Source organism: Euprymna scolopes, chromosome 6, assembly GCF_053919585.1.
Source record: "Euprymna scolopes isolate OS-2025 chromosome 6, ASM5391958v1, whole genome shotgun sequence".
Taxonomy (NCBI): domain Eukaryota; kingdom Metazoa; phylum Mollusca; class Cephalopoda; order Sepiida; family Sepiolidae; genus Euprymna; species Euprymna scolopes.
Window position 1 is genome coordinate 8,260,294 of NC_136487.1, and position 19,386 is coordinate 8,279,679.

Genomic DNA, 19,386 nt, shown 5'->3' on the forward strand with positions numbered 1-19,386 from the left:
TCTACCTTGCATTATTGATTTTTTTTTTTTTTTTTTTTTTTTTACTTCATTACTCAAAATTATAATCAATTTATTGCCAACGATTGTTTTTGCTTTCAAAAATAAACACTTGATATCCGTGATTTTAAATAATCTAATCTTAAAATAATCTATCTACATAATGTTTACTAACCAAAAACTGTGTGGATCGTTTCTTGATTACTTGTTTGTTTGCTTTAGCCGTGTAGAATGGATTGGATGACGTCATCGTGTGTGGCGTTATCAAGTGAGAGGATAACCGTAGACAGCGGATGATTTTATTAAATGCTTGTCTTGTTTTACGTAATATGCACCCGTTGCGGGTTATTTAATGCCGCATCCAGTAATTAAAAAAAAAAAAGTTACTATGCTTCAAGTTGTTTATATCTTCAAATTTATTCGGGTTTGTATTACTCTACACATAGATTCGAAAAAGGGGTTTGTATTACTGTACACATAGATTCGAAAAAGGGGTTTGTATTACTGTACACATAGATTCGAAAAAGGGGTTTGTATTACTCAACACATAGATTCAAAAAAGGGGTTTGTATTACTCTACACATAGATTCAAAAAAGGGGGCTGTATTACTGTACACATAGATTCGAAAAAGGGGTTTGTATTACTGTACACATAGATTCGAAAAAGGGGTTTGTATTACTCTACACATAGATTCAAAAAAGGGGTTTGTATTACTCTACACATAGATTCAAAAAAGGGGGCTGTATTACTGTACACATAGATTCGAAAAAGGGGTTTGTATTACTGTACACATAGATTCGAAAAAAGGGGTTTGTATAACTGTACACATAGATTCGAAAAAGGGGTTTGTATTACTGTACACATAGATTCAAAAAAGGGGTCTGTATTACTCTACACATAGATTCAAAAAAGGGGTCTGTATTACTGTACACATAGATTCGAAAAAGGGGTTTGTATTACTCTACACATAGATTCGAAAAAGGGGTTTGTATTACTCTACACATAGATTCGAAAAAGGGGTTTGTATTACTGTACACATAGATTCGAAAGAGGGGTTTGTATTACTGTACACATAGATTCGAAAAAGGGGTCTGTATTACTGTACACATAGATTCAAAAAAGGGGTTTGTATTACTGTACACATAGATTCGAAAAACGGGTCTGTATTACTGTACATATAGATTCGAAAAAGGTTTTGTATTACTGTACACATAGATTCGAAAAAGGGGTTTGTATTACTGTACACATAGATTCAAAAAAGGGGTTTGTATTACTCTACACATAGATTGGAAAAAGGGGTCTGTATTTATGTACACATAGATTCGAAAAAGGGGTCTGTATTACTGTACACATAGATTCGAAAAAGGGGTTTGTATTACTCTACACATAGATTCAAAAAAGGGGTTTCTATTACTCTACACATAGATTCGAAAAAGGGGTCTGTATTACTGTACACATAGATTCGAAAAAGGGGTTTGTATTACTCTACACATAGATTCGAAAAAGGGGTTTGTATTACTCTACACATAGATTCGAAAAAGGGGTCTGTATTACTGTACACATAGATTCGAAAAAGGGGTTTGTATTACTGTACACATAGATTCGAAAAAGGGGTTTGTATTACTCTACACATAGATTCGAAAAAGGGGGCTGTATTACTGTACACATAGATTCGAAAAAGGGGTTTGTATTACTGTACACATAGATTCGAAAAAGGGGTTTGTATTACTGTACACATAATTCAAAAAAGGGGTTTGTATTACTGTACACATAGATTCGAAAAAGGGGTTTGTATTACTGTACACATAGATTCGAAAAAGGGGTTTGTATTACTGTACACATAGATTCAAAAAAGGGGTTTGTATTACTGTACACATAGATTCGAAAAAGGGGTCTGTATTACTGTACACATAGATTCGAAAAAGGGGTTTGTATTACTGTACACATAGATTCGAAAAAGGGGTTTGTATTACTGTACACATAGATTCAAAAAAGGGGTTTGTATTACTCTACACATAGATTCGAAAAAGGGGTTTGTATTACTGTACACATAGATTCGAAAAAGGGGTTTGTATTACTGTACACATAGATTCGAAAAAGGGGTTTGTATTACTGTACACATAGATTCGAAAAAGGGGTCTGTATTACTGTACACATAGATTCAAAAAAGGGGTTTGTATTACTGTACACATAGATTCGAAAAACGGGTCTGTATTACTGTACATATAGATTCGAAAAAGGTTTTGTATTACTGTACACATAGATTCGAAAAAGGGGTTTGTATTACTGTACACATAGATTCAAAAAAGGGGTTTGTATTACTCTACACATAGATTCGAAAAAGGGGTCTGTATTACTGTACACATAGATTCGAAAAAGGGGTTTGTATTACTGTACACATAGATTCGAAAAAGGGGTTTGTATTACTGTACACATAGATTGAAAAAAGGGGTTTGAATTACTCTACACATAGATTCGAAAAAGGGGTCTGTATTACTGTACACATAGATTCGAAAAAGGGGTTTGTATTACTGTACACATAGATTCGAAAAAGGGGTTTGTATTACTGTACACATAGATTCAAAAAAGGGGTTTCTATTACTCTACACATAGATTCGAAAAAGGGGTCTGTATTACTGTACACATAGATTCGAAAAAGGGGTTTGTATTACTGTACACATAGATTCGAAAAAGGGGTTTGTATTACTGTACACATAGATTCAAAAAAGGGGTTTGTATTACTCTACACATAGATTGGAAAAAGGGGTCTGTATTACTCTACACATAGATTCGAAAAAGGGGTCTGTATTACTGTACACATAGATTCGAAAAAGGGGTTTGTATTACTCTACACATAGATTCAAAAAAGGGGGCTGTATTACTCTACACATAGATTCGAAAAAGGGGGCTGTATTACTGTACACATAGATTCGAAAAAGGGGGCTGTATTACTGTACACATAGATTCAAAAAAGGGGTCTGTATTACTGTACACATAGATTCAAAAAAGGGGTTTGTATTACTGTACACATAGATTCAAAAAAGGAGTCTATATTACTCTACACATAGATTCGAAAAAGGGGGCTGTATTACTGTACACATAGATTCGAAAAAGGGGTTTGTATTACTGTACACATAGATTCGAAAAAGGGGTTTGTATTACTCTACACATAGATTCAAAAACGGGGTCTGTATTACTCTACACATAGATTCGAAAAAGGGGTTTGTATTACTCTACACATAGATTCGAAAAAGGGGTTTGTATTACTCTACACATAGATTCGAAAAAGGGGTTTGTATTACTGTACACATAGATTCGAAAAAGGGGTTTGTATTACTGTACACATAGATTCGAAAAAGGGGTTTGTATTACTGTACACATAGATTCGAAAAAGGGGTTTGTATTACTGTACACATAGATTCAAAAAAGGGGTTTGTATTACTGTACACATAGATTCGAAAAAGGGGTCTGTATTACTGTACACATAGATTCAAAAAAGGGGTTTGTATTACTGTACACATAGATTCGAAAAAGGGGTTTGTATTACTGTACATATAGATTCGAAAAAGGTTTTGTATTACTGTACACATAGATTCGAAAAAGGGTTTGTATTACTGTACACATAGATTCAAAAAAGGGGTTTCTATTACTCTACACATAGATTCGAAAAAGGGGTCTGTATTACTGTACACATAGATTCGAAAAAGGGGTTTGTATTACTGTACACATAGATTCGAAAAAGGGGTTTGTATTACTGTACACATAGATTCAAAAAAGGGGTCTATATTACTGTACACATAGATTCGAAAAAGGGGTCTGTATTACTGTACACATAGATTCGAAAAAGGGGTCTGTATTACTGTACACATAGATTCGAAAAAGGGGTTTGTATTACTGTACACATAGATTCAAAAAAGGGGTTGGTATTACTCTACACATAGATTCGAAAAAGGGGTCTGTATTACTGTACACATAGATTCGAAAAAGGGGTTTTTATTACTCTACACATAGATTTGAAAAAGGGGTCTGTATTACTCTACACATAGATTCGAAAAAGGGGTCTGTATTACTGTACACATAGATTCGAAAAAGGGGTTTGTATTACTGTACACATAGATTCGAAAAAAGGGGTTTGTATTACTCTACACATAGATTCGAAAAAGGGGGCTGTATTACTGTACACATAGATTCGAAAAAGGGGTTTGTATTACTGTACACATAGATTCGAAAAAGGGGTTTGTATTACTGTACACATAGATTCGAAAAAGGGGTTTGTATTACTGTACACATAGATTCGAAAAAGGGGTTTGTATTACTGTACACATAGATTCGAAAAAGGGGTCTGTATTACTGTACACATAGATTCAAAAAAGGGGTTTCTATTACTGTACACATAGATTCGAAAAAGGGGTTTGTATTACTGTACACATAGATTCAAAAAAGGGGTTTGTATTACTCTACACATAGATTCGAAAAAGGGGTTTGTATTACTGTACACACAGATTCGAAAAAGGGGTTTGTATTACTCTACACATAGATTCGAAAAAGGGGTCTGTATTACTCTACACATAGATTCGAAAAAGGGGTTTGTATTACTGTACACATAGATTCGAAAAAGGGGTTTGTATTACTGTACACATAGATTCGAAAAAGGGGTCTGTATTACTGTACACATAGATTCGAAAAAGGGGTTTGTATTACTGTACACATAGATTCAAAAAAGGGGTCTGTATCACTCTACACATAGATTCGAAAAAGGGGGCTGTATTACTCTACACATAGATTCGAAAAGTTATCAAAAAACAAATATATACTAAATAAATGTTATCAAAGGCAAGGTAAGTTATTTTTCTACCTAACTGGATAATTTTCTAGTGTTTTTACTTAATGTAACATGTTTATTCAGCTCGAAAAACATACAGTGTTTACCGATGTATTGGAAAATGAAAAATGGCGCCCGATTCTCTCTTTGAAACGGTAAGTTTTTGGAAAAGAAGTTAAAAATTACAAAAAAAAAAAACTACAAAAAATACTGTTAGAAACTCGCTCAATATATGTTACCGTGACATAGGCTGACATATATTTGGTGGGTTTTTAACAGTATTTTGTATTTTTTTTTTTTAACTCCTATTCCCAAAGTTACCATGTCAAAGAGAGAGTCGGGCGCCATTTTTAATTTTCCAATGCATCGGTAAACACTGTATGTTTTTCGAGCTGAATAAACATGTTGCATTAAATAAAAACACTAGAAAATTATCCAGTCATGTAGAAAAGTTACTTATCTTGCATTTGATAACATTTATTTGTTATATATTTGTTTTTTGACAACTTTTTCGAATCTATGTGTACAGTAATACAAACGCGGTTATTCATGGTGTTTGGTTTGGTTTGGTTGTTTTGTTTTACAGAGAAAAATTGTTTTCATTTTTTACTTTAAAAGACATGATTGAGTTTTATATTTATTTATTTATTTGTGGACTGTTATCCTCTTCTTCAAGCCAGCCGCTTCTTGAACAAGACCCCATGAATGTCTATTCAATAACCTTCACCATGTGTTAGGCTGGGGAATACAGAAAAGATCTTAAACCTTTACCGCCAGAATTTTTTTATGCAAAAATGATCGAAGTTAGCATGCAACTGATGCACGAATATAAACTAACCCTAATCTCTCGCTCTTAGACAGGTTCAAAAACAAGTCTCAAACTTAATACATCTCGCACTATCAACCAAACTCCAACTCCTGTCCCATCGCTAAAAATGTTGCATCCATGTGTTTGCTTTACAAGTATTTTAATGGAATGTGCTCTGATGAAGCACTTGTACCCCTAGGTGTAAATACTCCTTACTAAACTCAACCAGCAGCAAAATTCCAACCCTATACTATAGAGATCCCTAAATCCTAACCCTAACCCTATACTATAGAGATCCCTAAATCCTAACCCTAACCCTAACCCTATACTATAGAGATCCCTAAATCCTAACCTCAACCCTATACTATAGAGATCCCTAAATCCTAACCCTAACCCTAACCCTACACTAGAGAGATCCCTAAATGCCGAAAAGCCTTCTTCTCTAATAGTTTTTTCTCTTGAACTGCTAGACTTTGTAAACTCCCTCCCAGACCCCTGCTTCCCTGACTGTATTGACATGCAGAAGTTCAAGTGTAATGTGAACAGACATATCACTGCTCAACTCTTTACATGGTGTCTTTGTAGATTTGATTCCAAGAAGTAACCTCTTATGCACAAGTGGCTCTGCACCACTTGTTTGGAATGAATGACAGTATACAATTTTTTCTTGCATTCTGCTCTGGCTACAACCTTTAATGCTTATCGAAACTGAAACATGCTTGTTTTATTTTTTACCAAATTTATTTAAGTGAATTATTCTACCCAAAGCAACATTGTCCGGTTAGTACCATATAAAAGTACAAACACTTTCACCCGTAATTTTCACAAGTCCAGTTCATTGTTTTCGATTGATTTGTTGTTTTACTTGTTAGTTTTTAATTGTGTTTAAGGAGGAAAAAAAGGTAAAAAAAAAAAAAAAAAAACATGACGCGTTTGCTGTTGCACTCATCACCAAACCGGAAGTGACGTAGGTTTAAATTAAGGCTAGACAATCGAAAAGAGGGGAGGACTTTCGAAAATATCAGCGACAAAAGCGACCCCTCTCTGTAGGAAAGTGGCCAGATGAGGATGAAGGAATTCATGTTTTTAGCCAATTTTTCGATATTTGTCGTCCGAAAAAGACAAACAAACAGCCAACATGATTTTGTTTAACATCTATACAAATGACCTACCAGAATTTACAGACATCCGTAGATTCATCTATGCGGATGACACGTGTCTTGTGACACAAGACAAGAGCTTTGAAGCAATTGAGAAAAGAATCTCCAGTGCTTTAAAAACCCTAGCCTCCTACTATAAGAAATGAGTTCTCAATCCCAATCGTGGGAAAACAAAAGTTTGTAGTTTCCACCTTAACAACCACATAGCCAACAGGAAGCTGAACATCCAATGGGAAGGTAAGGAGCTAATAAATGAACCATATCCAGTCTACCTTGGCATCACACTGGACCGAACTCTCTCCTTCAAGACACACATAGGCAAGCTCCGAAAGAAGATCGCGCCTCGAATTAACTTAGTCAACATTCTGGCTAACTCGAGTTGGGGAGCAGACCCACACACGCTAAGGACAACATCATTAGCCCTATGTTACTCCATGGCTGAATATGGCGCTGCAGTATGGTCTCACTCAGCCCATGCTCACCGCATTGACGCAGATCTCCACAAAGCTTGCCGGATCATAACCGGAAACTTAAAAAGCACACCTCTACCAGCCCTATACCAATTAAGTGGCATACCACCACCTAAAGTCGCCGGGATATAATTGCAAGAGTTGAGCGTACTAAACAACTCGAAGACCCCAGACACCCTCTCTATGGTTACTCGGAGGTGGCTAGATGACTTGTGTACGGCGAAGCTTTGCCACAGTGGAGGAACTACCGGACACTCCTACATCATCTTACCAGCTGCAGATGTGGAGAGAGGTAGACCCTCAGTCTACAAATATAGCACTGCCAGAGCCCAGTGAAACCTAACCACCTGGCACACACCTGTCCCGTTCGGAGTGGGTCACTCTGAATAGGGCAAGGGCAAAAGTTGCAAAAACTGGCGACTGAATGCCCCTGTGAAATCAAGTTACATATATATATATATATATATATATATATATATATATATATATATATATATATACTTTCATAAGTTTTGGTTTCGGTTCAAGTTAATGCACCCAAGTCATACATATATATATATATATATATATATATATATATATATATATATATATATATATATATATATATATATATTTTGAAATCGCAACTTTATAATAAATAAAAATCGATATGACATTAACTCTATAATAATATATACAAACTCTGCAAGAATTAAAATATCATACTTAAGTGTACTTTACGACCGGACTACGCCAGGCATTCCTGCTAGGTTAGATAAATACTTCTGCAGTTTTAGCAAAAAAGAGCTACAATAATATCAGAGCGTCTTCATTCACGCTGAACATCTACAAAATGCCAACATCAATATATTACGTATGAATGAGTCCCCTGTGGAATTTCCACAGGTTCTGCTTGTTTATAATAATAAAATAACATGTTTTGAAAACATGTTTTTGGTTAAAAGTTGATTTTCTTTTCTTTTCTGAAACAACTATGAATATTAAAAATATGAAATATAATCACATGTAGTGAGTAATAAAATGTACTTGTGTTCACAGGTGAACCGAAACGAAAAACAATGGAAGTCTTGGTTCGACAAGAACAGTCCCGAGGAAGAACCGATTCCGGATGGCTATCACACTTCACTGGATGTTTTCAGACGTCTTCTCCTAATTCGATGCTGGTGTCCAGACCGCACACTCCCACAGGCAAGAAAGTACATCGCTGACACCCTAGGGGATAAATATGCTGATGGTGTCATTCTAGACTTGGCAAAGATGCACGATGAAAGCAACAACAGGACCCCAATGGTAGGGCTGCTTTCAATGGGTGCGGATCCTAGCAGTAGCATTGAAGCCTTGGCTAAAAAATGCAAGATTGGTAAATTTTTATTTAAGATTATTAATTTAAAACAATTTATTATTAATTATTAATTATATTAATTATTAAATTATTAATTTAAAATAATTGATTATTAATTATTAATTATATTAATTATTGAATTATTAATTTAAAACAATTGAATGATTTAATATTATATATATACTAGCAGAAGTACCCGTCGTTGACTGGGTTCAAAAACAGCCTACAGAAAATGGACTGTGATTGATGAAAGTATGATAGGTTATGAAAAGGAGGGGGTTGTAAAGAGAAAGGTTTTGATACTCAAAAATTTTACCCTAAGCAAAATATGATGAAAGTAAAGATAATTTTCGCGAAAATATATTTTTTATATCAACTTTGTTTCCATTCGTAGCCAAGAGTGACCAATAAAATGATGTTTCCTTACAAAGAGAAAATGTTATATATATATATATATATATATATATATATATATATATATATATATATATATATATATATATATATATATATATATATATATATATATAATATAAATATACAAGAAATAAATGTTACCATAGTCAATAAAAGTTACTTTTATGGTAGAAAAGTTCATTGGTTTATATTTTTAAGTAGTTTGTAAAATTTTTTTTTTTTTTAATTCATGAACCGGTTTAAAAAAAAATCAAAATGGCAGCGACTTTGAAATGGAGAGCCCCATTTTCAATTTGAAGGAGGGGCACCTGAGCATTCTGTGTTAACAATTTAAGAGAGTTCCATCAACGTAAGAAATATTTATAAACATATTTTAATGTTTTCCATTATTTTGTGCTCAAGGAATATTCGATTATGGCATGGGTAGTTTATATAAAAATTCATTTAAGTAGTTATCGCCTCAAATTTCGTTTTAATTTTGGTTCGCTGAAATCATTTCAAGTAAAGAGCATTAAAAACTATTTCAAAACAAAAAAAAACATGAACTGAGCTTTTATTGACTATGGTAACATTTATTTCTGGTATATTTATTTTTTCGGGTAGTTGTTTGTTGGCTTTTCTGCTAAACACTCTTACTAAATAATATCAACAAAATATCGAAAAACAAAGAAACAAAAACAGTTTGGAAAAATAATGAATCTTTACTTACTTTAGTAAAATAATCCGAAACAGCAAAATGGGATATTAAAAAAGTAAACACGTAATTACTTTAGTTTTTTAAAGCACAGAATCGATATAAATATGAATAAGAAGAAAATGGCGCCTTTTTCAAGCAAAACAGCTTCGTTTCAGTTTTACAGTATTGAATGGTGTAGTATTGCGCTGTTAGATTCAGGGTTGTACTATTGTAATGTAAAGAACACGCAGAAAGGGTTGTAATCAACTGAATTCCTTCTAGTACACTGACAAAAAAAAAGCTTAAACAGATATATAAATAAAAATAAAAAGATTATGTAAATGTTTTTAAAAAGACACGTAATCACGTGAGCAGGATTTTTTCCTTTTTTTGACATGTTAACAAGTAACGTTCTTATTTTTTATTATTTATCTATTTTCGAAAGAGTGCCACATGCAAGTGGAAAAGGAAAAAAACAGAGTTATGCAAAATTCGTGTCGATAATTGTCTAAAGTTCCAACTTTTTTTTTGGCTTTCACTTTAATAAGAACGTGAATTTATGAGGTGAATTTATTCGACACAATATGATTCAACTCAAAAAAATAAATAAAAGCTAACGTGAATTAAGATTAAAGTTAAGGTGTTATTGTTCGAACATGTTTTTTTTCCTCACATACACACACCCACATGTACGCACACATATGCACACATGGGAAACGTCACTTCCCTTTAAAGGAAATCTAGACATGTGCCGCCAGAACACTGACCCCGGTATAAAAGTCAATAACAACATTCAACTTCTCCTTTCTTCCCTTTTACCTTGGTTCGTTAACCAGACAAGTTCGCGTCCACAGCTTGTGTCCTAAAGACACTTCCACATGGACCACTGTTACCATGCACGCATGGAGGTCAACACCTTTTCTACATACTGGACTGAAAACGTGTTCCACCTAAACCATTTATTTTCAACAGAAAATAAGCGACATGTTTATTTTATTCAGCAATTGAGTTTTGATTCCTTCCTTCCATTCATTTCATTATTTTCTTTTGTAGTGAGTTAGGATTATTATATCCTGGTCTGCAACAACCCTCACCCCTTTTAAAAATCCTTGTTAAACTTTGTGACATATTTACATTCTATGGAGGTCAGGCACAAACGAACACCCAATAATTTTATTATACCATATTTCTTCAAACTGAAACATAATTATCAAAGTATACTTACGCAAATAGATATGAAAAGTCTTTGTTAAAGTTTGTGCCATATTTTCATGGAGTACAGGCGCGAACACAGACCCCACAATTTTATTATACCATGCCTATTTAAGTTGAAACATACTTATCAAAGTATTCTTATGTACATCTATATCAAAAATCTTTTTTTTTTCATTTTTTATTTCCATACTTTGGGGGGCAGGTGCGAACACAGGCCCCCACAATTTTTATGAACCACCGTTCTGCCAGATCAAACATACCCATTCCTGTTCCTCGATTCATCTTCTATCATTATATGTAATCAGTTTTTTAAAATAGTCAACCATATAGGAGCCTATTCGTGACCAGACACACACACACACACACACACACACACACACACACACACACACACACACACAGACGTTCAGCTTTATATTATAGAAGATATATACATATATATATATATATATATATATATATATATATATATATATATATATATATATATATATATCTTGGCAGTACTTTGCAAATGAAGATTCTATGAAGGGGGTTTTCCGCATAGACTGCAGGCACGCTTGTGGCTAAAAAGCCCAATATGGGACAAGCAGGTTTGGCCACAGCGGCTGCAGTCAAAAGACACATCAGGTGTGGCTGCTGAGGCTTTCCGAATCCGCGGTAGATCTCAAAGGAGGCGACAGCCTGGTAGACAGTACGTCGCCAGGTAACACAGTCAGCAGTGAGAGCAGACCACTGGAGGTGGTCAATGTGGCAGCATTTGAGGGACTTCTTCAGAGTCTCTATATTTTTTCTTTGGGGCCCCTCTGTCACAACAGCCAGTAAAGAGTTCGCCATATAGGACTATCTTGGGCAGGCGATGATCGTCCATTCTGGAGATGTGCCCAACCCAGCGTAGCTTTGATTTTAGCAGCATGGCCTTGATGCTGGTGATTTCCGCCCGCTTGATAGTCATTCCAGTGGACATTGAGAATGGTGTGGAGACAGCGCTGATGAAAACGCTCAAGGAGTCGTAATTGTTATCAGTGAATTGTCCAGGACTCAGAGCCGTACAGGAGGGTGGAGAGTACTACGGTTCTGTACACACTGATTTTTGTGCAATTTTTAAAGTGTCTGTTTTTCCAAACTTTATTGTACAATTTGCCAAAAGCGTTGTTTGCTTTGGCCAGCCTGTTGTCTATTTCTCTGTCGAGTTTGGTAAACTGATCAACGGTGATGTGGGTAGGCTGGTACTCTACTCTCTCTCTCTCTCTCTCTCTCTCTCTATATATATATATATATATATATATATATATATATATATATATATCAGAGAGGCGGTAGCACTCTCTATATAGGGATGGCCCGTACACGCCTATATACGCCTACAAAACAAAACTATCCAAATCTCAACTAAAATCAACTTATAAGTTTCAAAAAGCACATATTCTTACAGAGAACCGTCTTACGAATCCAGCGAGTGTCAGAACGTCGGTTAAAATGTCAAAAAAGAGCAAAAAAAAAAGGTGCAAAAATGGCCAATTGTTCTTCTTTCTTCTTTCTCCTTCTGCTTTCTTCTTTCTTTTGAGACGATGTATCTCGGTGTACGAACGGTCTCTGACAACAGTTCAAGCATCAATCGACTGCTCTTTACACGGAGAAGTGCAGTGACCCATCGCTTTTTAGCTAACTCCATAATTAAATAAGATTACGTGTAATAACCAGTTTTAAACACTATATACCCAATGTAGACAGACCACTTCGAACACGGAACTTCTCTCAAAAGGGACAGCTCCAAATAATACACCGGATGCTCACAGACGTTCCAGTTTGCCAGTGGCCTATATTTCTTGGACGCTGAATATTTGAGGTGAACGTTAAGGTTTTTTCTTTAAACAGTAACCCACCAGCGTTAATGAAACCACGAAATCTTTATCTCAGTTGATCAAAATTGTTATAAGAGTAACCTATCAGCAAGTACAACGTCAAAAAACAATGTTATAAAAACAAATAATTCTTCAGATTTTGGACTGTAAAATATGTACAAAATGTCAATGCTGTGACCAGGATTCGAACCTAGGTTAGCACGGCCACAATGTGGGGTCCTGACCTCTAGACGATCACGGCTAACACTGACGTCTGTCGCTCTTGGCAGAAAGACACATGACTACTGTCAAACTATTGAAAAATAAGGAGGAAACTTGAAATTCTCACGCATGCGCAAAAATACACTATAGCAACCATTGTTAAATGCAGCTGAATCTCTTCGCTCGCTAAGAAAAGTAGATCAGACCAGTTCTTCTAAGAACTCACCAAACGCCAAAGGAAATAAGTTAAATTAACCGCAAAAGAAACTGCAAGAAAGTCATCTTCTAAGAACTCACTGGAAGCTGACCAAAAAGAATCAAAATCCAAGCCCTAGCCACAAAAATAACTAGATATTGTGGCTACTATACACAATCTACTAATAAAAACAAGTAAGTTTTCTAAAATAAACTACAATAAATTAACCAAGTAACCTCACACTGTCACTGATTAGGACTTCATATAAAGATAACAACTACACTATTGGTGTATATACCGTTCCGCACTTTAACTATTGGTGACGGGGCAGTATCTCAATTCTACGAGAGTTGTCTTGCTATAAGATAAGTGATATTATAGTAAGATACACATAAGTGTTATATGTTTACATTTAATAAAAAATGCCAAAGTCAGCACGTAGTAAAAAAGCTCAGAGAAATATAGACTATGAAAAAAACAAAGTCAAGGTATTATCTGAGCAAAAAGAATACTATCAGAAAAATGCTGAAATAATAAAAATTAAGTATCATGCAAATCCTGAGGCAAAGAAGGCTGCCTCACGTGCTGACTCAAAAGCATAGTATAACAGGGATTCCGAGGGAAAAAAGCTGCCTCACGTGCTCTTTATAACAAAGAACCAGAAAAAAAGAAGGCTGCCTCACGTGCTGACTCAAAAGCACGGTATAACAGGGATCCCAAGGGGAAAAAAGCTGCCTCATGCACAAACTATTATAAATATAAATATCAAAAACTGCCAAATCTTTGCCAAAACGCCAAAGAATGAACCAAGAAAAATTTAATAGTGAAGGTATGAACATTTTAGAACTTTATAATACTCTAACTGTTTTATCAGATAGGCAGTAGCACTCTCTATGTAATATAGAACCGATGGGGACCAAGAGGCAACTCCTAAGGCCCAAAATCCAAAGCGACCTGCTACTAATGGAGGCGGCAATGAGCCGCCTCCTAAAAAAGACAATACTATCATGAATGTAAGTTTAAAAATAAGACTGTAAGTAAAAATACTAATTAACAAGAATAAAAAAGCATTGGAAATGCAAAAGGATATAGGGATGGTATGACAAAAAGTATACAAACAAGATAGCTATGAATGGCTAGGCACATGGAAATAGAATTGCATCCAAAGTATAGCCCTATAGCTTTTTACAACCGTAATGATGGCACGGAATGAAGATTGGAGAAAGCCGTTCTTAACATTGGGAGGTGGGGGTATTCTGAAAGCTGTTCTTAACATGGGAAGGTGGGGGTGTTTATAATACGCTGGGGCACGTTGTAAAAATTTACCAGTGAAATTGATAAATAAGGTTTTTGTCTGGTTTGAACAGATATGTGTCCTGGAGGCTGACAAAACACAGCCTCTTCCCCAGTTGGAGTGAAACAATTGGATATAATTATACCATCTATTGCTAGCATGGTTTACATGTTATATTTTTGTTTGCTTTTCTGATCAGAAACTAATAAACGAATTAATTCATGTTGAGTGTTTGTTGCAACTGATCCAATTGCATGAAAGAACCAACATTTTTCCCAACTCTGATACAATTTCCGGTTCTACATTTCTGAATTTTGGAGATGAAGATTAGTTAATCATATTTGCATTCTTCAAACTACTGCTCTCATCTTGAGTGTCATTTTCACAAAGTTTCGGTGGATGTAACCTCTGACCTTCTTCAGGTGTATCTTGTTGAACTTGGGAATCTTTCTGTTGAACTCCGGAATCTGCACAGAATTTCAAACAGAATCTTTATTTAATTCACGGGGTAGCATGTTCAGCCATGACTAACGGAATGAGAGCATGCTATCCTCATGAATTAAATAAAAGGGTTCCATTCAAAATTCCTTACAGATTCAAAAGTTTGACAGAAAGATTCCTGAGATCGAAAGATACACTTTAAGAAGGTCAAAGGTTACATCAACCAAAACACTGTCAAAATGACACTCAAGATGAGAACAGAAGTTCGAAGATTATGTACTAAATTCATGATTCTGATACAATTTCCGATTCTGATTCCAATTATTTTAAAATTTGTTAAATATCTAATTAAAGATTTGTTCTTGTGTTTAATTTTCAAATTCATATATTTTTACAACCCTTAGAAATACACTTAGGGAGGGGTACATGATACGAGGTGATCTTTCTAAATATTTTCCCACAAATGTTTTTCTTGTAATTGATTGAAAATTGTGAGACAACTTAAGATTTATTTTGATATTTCAGCCTGTCTGTATTAGTTCGTTTTTAGTGTACAAAATGCTATTTGAATTTTTTCATAACTGAAAATAGTTGATTATTGATATGCAAAATTAGAAGATGGTGGAGAAACAGAATAGTTAACAAAGCCGTCAATACTACATGTGAGTGTAGGACTTCTAAGCTGTGATCCTGTATATAAAGAACCTTCTAATAAATAAATACATGTTTTTTTATTGAGATTGTCGGACTGACTTCCTCATCTTGGTTGTTATAATCACAACGTTTTGCCCTCCGGCCTTCATCAGGTTTTTTTGTATCGAACTGGAGAACCGTTTGTTAGGAGTCTCGAACCCAACTCTTTATTATTGATACGGGGGGTACCGTGTTCGGACTCCAGCTAGGCTCTGGGACATAGTTGCTGATTCTCTGTTTTGAATGTTACTTTTCACTGCCTTCGTTCAGGATTGAACTCAGCACTTTTGGCTAACTGTAAACTTTGATACAACGTCTAGGACGACTCGGCCATATATCACTAGGACAATTCTTAGTTGGTTTTTGTTAATGTTAAACCTATGTTGGTATTCAAGGTTTTCTCTCTCTTTTAGAGGTGTCCAAATTGCATTCAGCTCTATGCTTGGTTTGCTCAGTAGGTTGTTACGTCCGAGCATGTGAGCTGTTTCTTTAAGTTTTCTCACTTTCCAGTGGGTCTCTCTGTTTATTGTTTTTACTTCATCCCATAGAGGGCGATGGTTCCCCCCTCTCCATCCAGACATGTTTGGCTATACCCGATTTTTCCGGAGGGCAAAACGGCCGAAACGTTGTGACTATAACAACCAAGATGAGGAAGTCAGTCTGACAATCTCAATAAATGAAAACACCTCATCTCAAAAATACAGACAATTACTAAATACATGTTTGTTTGAATTTTAGTGTTAAGAAAATAAATTTAAAGAATCGTTTTTAAAATCGGAAATAATGCTAATTCTTTTTTCCAATTCACGATTCCTATTCTGATTAATCGTTCTAACACTAATCACTACAAAACCTTTACAAAATAATTCTACATGAATGCAATAAAAAATGTGAACGGATATTGATTAGTTCTTTTTGGGGTTTATTAACAGAATGCCGTGCGATTTCCATGGGTCAAGGTCAAGAAGTTCATGCTCGGCGATTGTTGACCTTAGGAATCCAGCAAGGAGGATGGCTTCTTCTACAGAATTGCCATCTTAGTTTGGATTTTATTCCGGAGATTATGGACATTTTGATCGAAACCGAAAATGTGCACCAAGAATTTCGATTATGGGTAACAACTGAGGTTCATCCGAAATTTCTCATCAATTTTCTTCAGGTGAGTCAAGCGTTCTATTTCGAATATCCCATCAATGTGATTTAATCACTAGGAGTTCTTACAGGGGTCATTAACAGTGATTGTTCATTATCAAATACAGGTGGTGTTCCCTGGAGCCTGAATGACAACATGCTCCTCAGATTTAGAGTGATCTAAGTTTCTTTCAATCATTTATTTTGTGTTCTTGCATTAGCCGTTAACCATTGAATTTTCACTGGTAATGAATGTTGGCTTTATCTGAAATTTAAGTGGCAATAAGCCTCCCCCAAATTTTAGTACTATCAGCGCTCTTGCAGTGGAAGTCTGAATAGTGCTTTTCCTCCTCGGTCCTTTTATCTTCCCAGAAAAGTAACGGCCATATTCTGTGATACCAAATAATGCTAATACCACCGTTTGTGTGGGGGAGGGGGCAAAGAAGGCGTGTCGGATTATGAGACTTTGTTACATGATTACTTTGGCAGTTCCTTTTTTATTACTTGGGAGTCACCACTTGGAAAGCCACTCGAGGATAAGAGTTAATGAATGTAAGGTGGTAATGTAGTAATCGTTAATGTTGTAAATTGGGTAGAATTTAATTATTTATTGTGACGGCTCAACAAGAACTTATTTACATTAGATTTGAAAGCTACTATATTGTATTCAACTGGGAAGCAGACCAGCAGAACAGTGTTCCATAGGCGGCAATTCTGGGAAAGAAATTTTGTTCATGGAATCTGCGTTTAGATTTAGGCACAGATAGAGAGTGGGGAGGAATCGTATATAGGGTTTCAGCTAGTCAATTGTTTTTTGTGAAAGTTTGGCAAAGAAGGACCAGAGATTGGAGTTCAGTCGAGCACTTACCATGAAAATAACGAAAGAGTAGAGACAGGCTCACAATGTCATTTCTGTGGGAAAGAGGTTGCAGGGAGGAGAAAAGCACATCATTTACTAGGTTTCAAAGCCGGTTTTGAACTCTATCAAAGTTGGATAGGACGTGCCGAGCAGCTCCTGCCCAGATGTGGCAACAGTATTCCATTTTAGGGCATACCTGGCTCTTATACAGATAGAGGATTATATCGGCAGTGAGATATCTACTGGAGCGGTAGAGTGATCCAACCATTTTTCCAGTGATCTTGGCAACAGATTTGATGTATGTGTTCCATTTCTGATCAGGAGTAAAGATCAGTCCCAAAGTTTGTCAAGACACGGAGCTTCCCCAAGACGGGAGCGATTCATGTCAATTGAGGTGTGATGAGAGTCAGAGCAATTATGATGAAAGGAGAGAAGCTTGGTTTTGTCATAGTATCTTCTTTCCTATTTTTTCTTTTTTTTTTTCTTATTCACCCCCAAACAAGGCATTTTTTTTTCACCCCCAAACAAGGCATTTTTTTTCACCCCCAAACAAGGCATTTTTTTTTCACCCCCAAACAAGGCATTTTTTTTTCACCCCCAAACAAGGCATTTTTTTTCACCCCCAAACAAGGCATTTTTTTTTACCCCCAAACAAGGCATTTTTTTTTCACCCCCAAACAAGGCATTTTTTTTCACCCCCAAACAAGGCATTTTTTTTCACCCCCAAATAAGGCATTTTTTTTCACCCCCAAACAAGGCATTTTTTTTCACCCCCAAACAAGGCATTTTTTTTCACCCCCAAACAAGGCATTTTTTTTTCACCCCCAAACAAGGCATTTTTTTTTCACCCCCAAACAAGACATTTTTTTTTCACCCCCAAACAAGGCATTTTTTTTTCACCCCCAAACAAGGCATTTTATCACTTGAACGTAAGGAAAATAGAAAGTGAATCTTGTGTTTACTTTCAGTAGCCTCAAATGTTTTGTGTTTCTGTTACAGATGTCAATCAAATTTACCAATGAACCACCAAGAGGTGTGAGAGCAGGTCTAAAACGCACTTATACAGGATTATCGCAGGATTTTCTGGATGTGACAAACATGCCCCAGTGGAAACCAATGCTGTTCACTGTTGCCTTTCTTCACAGTATTGTCCAAGAACGCCGGAAGTTTGGTCCACTCGGTTGGAACATCCCGTATGAATTCAACACTTCTGATTTAAACGCTAGTATCCAATTTGTCCAGAACCATTTAGATGATATGGAAATAAAACGAGTAAGAACTATTTCATATTAACCCCATTCTCCCTACACACACACACACACACACACACACACACACACATACACACACACACATATATATATATATACACACACATACACACACACATATATATACACACACACACATGCACACACATACACACACACAAACATACACACACACAAACATACACACACAAACATACACACACACATACACATACACACATATATATACACACACACAAACATACGCACACACAAACATACACACACACAAACATACACACATACACACACACAAGCATACACACACAAACATACACACAAACATACACACACACATACACACACATACACACACACACACACATATATATATATATATATATATATATATAATTATTACTATTTCACACATATACATATATTTAAAAATTATATGTTGCATATATACTTTTTGACTTTAGCATTTACTTCAGAAGTTCTTGATACATGGGTAGAGCTTAGTAGCATAATGAATATACTTATGG

The 19,386-nt window shown here is 35.5% G+C and overlaps 1 protein-coding gene across 1 annotated transcript in view; it reads left to right on the plus strand.

Annotated features, from left to right (window-relative positions):
* The window catches only part of LOC145277487 (dynein axonemal heavy chain 5-like), a 690,378-nt gene that overhangs the window by 659,728 nt on the left and 11,264 nt on the right, over positions 1–19,386 (plus strand). Inside the window, exons 61-63 of the mRNA XM_080128869.1 lie at positions 8,300–8,621; positions 16,534–16,760; positions 18,591–18,863. Coding sequence (XP_079984995.1) covers positions 8,300–8,621; positions 16,534–16,760; positions 18,591–18,863 — 822 coding nt within the window. The remainder of the gene's footprint in view (positions 1–8,299; positions 8,622–16,533; positions 16,761–18,590; positions 18,864–19,386) is intronic.